The sequence below is a fragment of the Scylla paramamosain genome, chromosome 47, assembly GCF_035594125.1.
Source record: "Scylla paramamosain isolate STU-SP2022 chromosome 47, ASM3559412v1, whole genome shotgun sequence".
NCBI lineage: Eukaryota > Metazoa > Arthropoda > Malacostraca > Decapoda > Portunidae > Scylla > Scylla paramamosain.
The window spans coordinates 4,052,501-4,060,101 of NC_087197.1; the positions used below are offsets into that span (position 1 = coordinate 4,052,501).

Genomic DNA, 7,601 nt, shown 5'->3' on the forward strand with positions numbered 1-7,601 from the left:
GCATTTTGGGTGAAACCATGGCTGGCTACCCAAAGAATTTCACGCCACACTGTTGCTAAGTTTATTCCAGTGGTCTGCCAGGCTACAGTGGATGAATGCAAGGATGAGATCGTAGCTTGTCCCGCCAACCCTGAGGAATGGAGACCCCTTGCTGGTGAATTTGAGAGAAGGAATGTCCCTCACGCTGTAGGTGCATTGGATGGGAAGCACGTGGCCACTCGCAAGTCACGCCAGCAGGAAGCCTCTATCATGACTACAAAGGCTTCTTTTCCACCACTTTACGCGTTAAAAAATCAGTTTGGGTCGGTTGATAGAAACTGAAAACTGCTGAGGACATTTTTGGACCGGTATGAGAAGGGGCAGGGACCGGTATGAGAGAGCTGTTGGTGCGGGATGAATTCAGATGGCCGTTAACTTCCAGTCCGTTAGCGCTGTTACCGTTGCTTGAATTCCGTTACCGTTCCTTTACCGATGCGTTAAGGATTTACTACCCTTCACTTCAAATGGGAGGGGAACGGCTAAAATTTTCAACATGCAGCCCAAACACAGCCGTACCAACAGTTCCCACCGCGCGAAGGAGTTCCGGTAAGGTTCACTGGTGTTCCGTGATGACTCCGGTAAGGTCCACTGGTGTTCCATATAGACTCCGTTAAGGTCCACTGCTGTTTCATATACATCCCGTTAAGGTCCAATAGTATTCCATGTAGATCCCCTTAAGGTCCACTGGCGTTCCGTGTAGACCCCGTTAAGGTCCACTGGTGTTTCAAGTAGACCCCGTTAAAGTCCCCCTCCTGACCTTCTTGTACCTTTCCTTAGTCGATACGTGGACGGGAGATAGAACGCATGTGTGGAATGGGAGAAAAAACTTGAGGCCCCGTAACATGGCAGTCATATGGGGGAGAGTGATGGAGTGAGAGTGAGTGAGAGTGAGTGTGAGGGAGAGTGAGTTCTTCCATTAATGAGCAAAGTGAGAGTGCCAATGAGTCCTCCAGCATTAAGTCAGTAAAGAGAGAGAGAGAGAGAGAGAGAGAGAGAGAGAGAGAGAGAGGAGAGAGAGAGAGAGAGAGAGAGAGAGAGAGAGAGAGAGAGAGAGAGAGAGAGAGAGAGAGAGAGAAAGGAAAAAAATCATAACCACAAACTTTTCCCTCTCCACTTTTTCCCCCCTATCCTTTCCCCCTCCCTCCTAACCCACCCCACCACCACCCTTACCCCCCCCACCACCACCACAGGGACTTGACCGTACCACCACCACCACACCCCCCCATCAGGCCTTCACCAATGCAATCCCATACAACAAGGTACAGTTTCCCCTTTTTCCCCTCAGTTTCCCTCACCCAGCCTGCCCTAACTACCCAACAACCCTGATTGAGATTGGGGGAAGAGAATGCAGTGTTCCCCTCTTAATTACCCTTTAAATCACCCTTCAGAACGAGTGAAAAGGGAATGTGGTGCTTGAGTTTCCCCTCAATGTCAGTTTTAAGTGAGGGAAGAGAGAGAATGTTACTGATTTTCCCCTTAACTACCATTATGAGGGGAAAGAATGTAGACTTCCCCTTAACTACCCTTATCAACGAGGGGAAAGAGAATGGTGTCCTGTTTTCCCCTTAATGACCCTTACGAGGGGAAAAAAATGTTGTGCTCTTGGTTTCCCCTCACCATACCTGTCAGGAATGAAGGGGAGAGAATGTAATGTTTCCAGTTTCCCCTTAATTACAACAACAACGACGACAATACAACAAAAACAACAAGAACAACACCATTACCACCACCACCACCTCTGTGCCTCCTTCAGGTTGTGTCACAGGCAGGGCAGCAGGAGGTGGCCACCAAGGGGGGCGCGGGGGGTGACAAGGACATCGGCGTGGTGGCTCTCATGGTGGAGGTGGCAGACGCTCTAACCAGTGATGAGGCACGGCGCCCCTCGATCAACATGGCTGCCAGTGGAGGTGAGGGGAGAGGCAAGATTTTTTTTTTCCCCTATTTTTTCCTCTTGGTTTTTGTCCTTCCTTTCTCTCATTTTCTTTTACGATTTTCCTAAGATCTGTTTTTTCCCTCACTTATTCCACTTTTCCCCTCATTTAAGCTTTTACTGTTATTTCAGTTTTCCCTCGTTTAATCTTCTCCCCTCACCTAGAAATTTTCCCTTCAGTTAATCATTTTTTTCCCTTTCTGAACTCTCTTTTAACCCCCTCTTCTACTTGGCTAACCCTCTTTTTCCCTCTAACCTCTCTTTTCCCCTCAGGCCACCTCTCTTATATTTGTCTGATCTCTCTTTTCCCTTCACCTGGCTCTAGTTTTCCCCTCAGGCTACCTCTCTCCTTGTCTAATTTCCTTTTCCCCTCGTTTAACCGTCTTTACCCTTTACCTTATCCTAAATTTACTCTCTAACCCTTTTTTCCCCTCACCTAACATTTTCCCCTCAGTTAAGCCTTTTTTCCCAATTGAAACCACATTATACCCTCTTTTCTACTTGTCTAACTCTTTTTTTCCCTCGTTTAAGGTTATTTTCCCCTCGTTTAGCACTCTTTTCTCCTCACCTGACTCTAACTTTCCCCTCGGTTAAGATTTTCCCCAATTAAACCTTTTTACCCTCTTTCCTACTTGTCTAACCCTATCTTCCCCTCTAACCCTTTCTTTCCCCTCACCTGACCCTATTTTTTTCCTCGTTTAACTATCTTCTCCCCTCATCTAACTCAAATTTTCACTTTAACCCATCTTTTTCCCTCACCTGGCTCGAATTTTCCCCTCTAACGCCTTTTTTTTTCCCCTCACCTGACCCTAACTTTCCCTCAGGGCGCCGGGAGAGCAGGGCCGTGGCACCAATCACCTTGGCACAGTTGCTGGACGTCAGGGTGGCTGTCCGAGGGGAAGCAATACCCTCGATCAGGTCCTTTGTGGCCACTTCCCCTCATCCCTCCTCCAGCGCCTTGCAGGACCTCTTGAAGCAGCATAAGGAACCAAGAGATCCCGAGGTCACACTGCCCCTAAGGGAGGTCCTCACGCTGGTCAGTTTAATCAAGTCTGTGGAGGACCAGGTAGGAGGGGGAGGGGGAAAACTGGAGGGGGTCCTAGAGGGGGTTCTAGATGATGGTATGACCTCCTCCACCCCATCCTCCCCCATGTCCACCGCGACCTCCTGTGAGCCTGACTACCTGCCTCTCATTAGGGCGCGAAGGAAGGATGGTATAGTGGAGGAGGACAATGATGATGATGATGATGATGATGATGATGATGATGATATTGACGATGATGATGATGATGAGGAGGATGAGGAGGATGATGAAGAGGAGGATGAGGATGAAGAAGATGAGGAGGAGGATGAAGAGGATGAGGATGAGGAGGAGGAGGAGATGAAGAGAATTGATGTGGAAAAGGGAAAGAGAGGTGGAAGATTTAGTTAGGATGAAGAATGCTTGTTTGCCTCCTCCTCCTCCTCCTCCTCCTCCTCCTCCTCTTCTCGCATCTGTAGACACGCACACACAGACACGTCACGGCGCCACTCAGCTACAGGCGGCTCAGGTGACGTCACGAGTCCTGCAAGCCACCCCAGCAGACAGAGAGAGGGGCGTGATGCTTGGACTGATGCGAACATGAGACCAGGGGGTGTCATAAGTGGAGGTGGAGGTGGAGGTGGAGGTGGAGGAAATACTGTCTTATTATTGTTTTAAGTGGCCTTTTCCTCCTCCTCTTCTTTATCTTTTCCTTCGTCTCTTCCTTTTCTTTTTTTTTTTTTTGTCTGATAGGTAGAGGTCGATGTGATATGGTCTTATCCTCCCCCTCCTCCTCCTATTTATCTTTTTCTTCGTCTTTTTTTCCCTTTCTTGGCAGGTAGAGGTGATGATGTCTCCTCTTCCTCCTCCTCCTCCCCCTCCTCCTTATCTTTTCTTCTTTTTTTTTCCTTTCTATGGGGGTCTGAAACATTTTGAAACATTCTGAAACATTTTGCCCACCGTGACCACTTCCTAAGGCGACTATACAATCCGCAGTGCGCATACAAGAACTGAGACCACGTGCTCAAACAATCCTGCGCTACATCAACACATTTCAAAGGCTCCAGTTAAGGTGACACGGGTTTTCAAGGGTGCTTTTACGGTTCTAGTGAAAGATTATTAAGATCTCTACATTATTAGATGGAAAAGCACTCTTGAGAAAAAGGCTAATCATCTCTGTGGCCTTGGAAATTAGTCGTGGCGAAAAAGCAGAGCGTTTCTTGAATATGGGGTTTCAGTCTCACACCGCGTAAAGTCCCACGTTGCAGGAAGAAGAGGCAAACTTCTTCAGACTTTCTCAAGGGTGTTCTCATGACTGGCGATGCTCTGACAGGCTGTAGTGGAAGTTGGTGGAGGTTTTTAAGGGTGTTTTCATATGGGTGATGGTCTGACAGGCTGTAGTGGAAGTTGGTGGAGGTTTTCAAGGGTGTTCTCATGTGGTTATTGTCTGACAGGCTCTAGTGGAAGTTGGTGTAGGTTTTCAAGGGTGTTTTCATGTGGTTATTGTCTGATAGGCTCTAGTGGAAGTTGGTTGGGGCTTTCAAGAGTGCTTCTATGCCTGCAGTGATCGTCTGACATGCATTCAACACCGTCAGGAGCGAAAATACTGATGAAAACCAGACTAATCATCTTTGTGGCCTTTGAAAACAGTCCCAGTGAGAGAAGCGAGTGTTTAGAGTCTGTTCGTTGACTGGTGTACAAAAAGGGAGGTTTGTTTATGTACGCGAGCTATGTACGCATGGTCTGCTGTGTGCATCTACAGGTACACATGGACAAGTAATCTCGTGTATGTGTCATTAATCTCAGGTGAAGAATATGTATTAATTTCTTCTGGTAGCAAGTGTGTTAAGATGTTTGTATTTGTGCCCGTCACATCACGCCAGCCTTGTATTGCTGCCTGTGTTGCCAAGTGTATCGTTGCCTTTTGTACAGCCGCCCTCACAAGTCCGCGAACCTCCCACACTTATTTCTACTGTGTTCCATGTTTCCTGCCAAATTCAGTTTCTCTTATTTTTTTTTTTTTTTTTTTTTTTTTTTTTTTTTTTTTTGTCTCTACGTCTGCGTTCGCTGCTGGGTGAAGAATTGCACGGTGGACGGTGGAGTTTTGCAAGGTGGATGTTAATGGGAGACTTTCATTTGGCATTAGAAAACCATTACTCTGAGTGGTGCCCTTCCTAACCTCGAACCCTGGGGCAAGTTCAAACCCCCGTGCCCTTTGGAAACCATTACTGGGTGGTGCCCTTCTTAACCTCGAACCCTGGGGCAAGTTCAAACCCTCGTGCCCTTTTGGAAACCATTGGTGAGTTACGTCATTCCTAACCTCGAACCCTGAGCAATTTCAAACCCTCGTGCCATTTGGAAACCACTGATCTGAGTAGTGCCCTTCCTAACCTCGAACCCTGGGAAAGATTAAAACCCCCCCATGCCCTTTGGAAACCATTTCTGAGTGGTGCCCTTCCTAACCTCGAACCTTGGGAAAGATTCAAACCCCCATGCCCTTTGGAAACCATTACTGAGTGGTGCCCTTCCTAACCTCGAACCCTGGACAAGATTCAAACCCCCATGCCCTTTGGAAACCATTACTGAGTGGTGCCCTTCCTAACCTCGAACCCTGGGCAAGTTCAAACCCTCGTGCCATTTGGAAACCATTGATCTGAGTGGTGCCCTTCCTAACCTCGAACCCTTGCAAAGATTTAAACCCCCGTGCCATTTGAAAAAAAACACTGATCTGAGTGATGCCCTTCCTAACCTCGAACCCCGGGCAAGATTCAAACCCTCGTAGCTTGTGTGGTTTTCTCAATGACGTACCTTGCATCAGGATATTTTGGTGAAGAGAAGGAACACTAGCAGCTCTGAATTTTGAGGTGGTCCCTTTTGCTGTTAATGGGCTTTTTTCTGAATCAGGTTGGAATTTGTCTCAAGCTGTTGTAGTGGAAAGGAGGGCAATTCAGAGGAGTTGGAGGATAAAAAGATAAATGATAAATAAATAGATAAATGATTGAATAAGTCTGAAGGGAAGAGTTCAAAATAAATAGAGATCAATAAAGACAGTTTTGGCGAGCAGGAGGGTAAATAAAACCAGAGTATAAAATAAATAAATAAATAAGTGAATAAAAAAATAAGTCTGAATTTTGCATGAAGACAGTAGAGGCGAGTGTGGTGTGTGTCAAAGGGTTAAACGAATGCACGAACAAACACCGAATAAACAAGACTCGTGGGAACATGAAGCAGTGAAGGTGAATGTGACGGTGTTACCTATATAATGTATTATTATTATTATTATTATTATTATTATTATTATTATTATTATTATCATTATTATTCTGTCTAGTATTATTGTGTCTATTATACTGTAATGGTCACGAGAGGAGATGAATACCGGGATTAACTGTGTTCATTAATTTATGCTGTCTGTCTGTTTGCTTGATGAGTTCTGTTAATTAAGTGTTGTTAAATTGGTACATTCACTACTTGCCAGTACTTCAGTGGTGGTGTGACCCTGATGATGGTGGTGATGGGGTTGGTGGTGATGGTGGTGATGGTGATTCAGTTGGGATATAGAGCAGGAGTAGGAAGAAGAGGAAGATGAGAAAAAGTGAGGGGACAAGATATTAGTGGTGATGATGATGATGATGATGATGATGATGATGATGATGATGATGACGAAAAAATAAGGTGCTAAAAGGATGAAAAGAATGAATTATGGATGAGATGAAAATAAACAAATGAAAAACGAAAAAAAAAAAAGATGATAATGATGGTGCACAGGAAACAACATAAAAAAAATCACGTGTGTGTGTGTGTGTGTGTGTGTGTGTGTGTGTGTGTGTGTGTGTGTACCGAGTTTCGTTTCAAGTTCAACTAATTTTGTAATCATAGTTAAGGAGCGTTGTTGTTATATTATTATTATTATTATTATTATTATTATTATTATTATTATTATTATAACTATTATTATTATTATTATTATTACTATGAATTTGTACTTCAGTTATTAATGTTATTACGATTAACAAAGTAACCACCGTTATTTTTTTAGCGCAACGTGTGTGTGTGTGTGTGTGTGTGTGTGTGTGTGTGTGTGTGTGTGTGTGTGTGTGTGTGTGTGTGTGTGTGTGTGTGTGTGTGTGTGTGTGTGTGTGTGATGAAATACGTATAGTACATGCAATATTTACTCGCTCTCTCTCTCTCTCTCTCTCTCTCTCTCTCTCTCTCTCTCTCTCTCTCTCTCTCTCTCTCTCTCTCTCTCTCTCTCTCTCTCTCTCTCTCCCTCTGTCTCTTTCTCTCTCTGTCTGTCTGTCTGTCTCTCTGTCTCCGTCTCTCTGTGTCTGTCTGTCTGTCAGTCAGTCTGTCTCGCACACACAACACAGCCTGTGATAAACAAACGCAGTCTTCCAGTAGAGTTAGGCACACCACAGTATATAATAGCAATAAGTAAGGCGGGAATCACGTCACCTAGCGCTAAGTTTATCAATACAAGTGTTCGTAACAAACTCAGAGAAAATAAATAAATATAGAAAGAAAAACTGTTTGAGTCATCCCTTCACTCCTCCTAGTCTCTCTCTCTCTCTCTCTCTCTCTACGTTCAATACTACACACAAAAAATAATAA

At 45.0% G+C, this 7,601-nt stretch overlaps 1 protein-coding gene across 3 annotated transcripts in view; it reads left to right on the forward strand.

Annotated features, from left to right (window-relative positions):
* LOC135095098 (uncharacterized) overlaps positions 1–7,140 on the forward strand; it is a 58,414-nt gene extending 51,274 nt beyond the window's left edge. For 2 of the 3 annotated variants that reach the window (XM_063995803.1, XM_063995802.1), the window contains exons 9-11: positions 1,230–1,298; positions 1,793–1,946; positions 2,794–7,140. In XM_063995803.1, the coding sequence (XP_063851873.1) occupies positions 1,230–1,298; positions 1,793–1,946; positions 2,794–3,401 (831 nt within the window). In that variant the 3' untranslated portion in view covers positions 3,402–7,140. The remainder of the gene's footprint in view (positions 1–1,229; positions 1,299–1,792; positions 1,947–2,793) is intronic. The other variant, XM_063995804.1, reaches the window with a different exon arrangement.
* Positions 7,141–7,601: the final 461 nt, after the last annotated feature.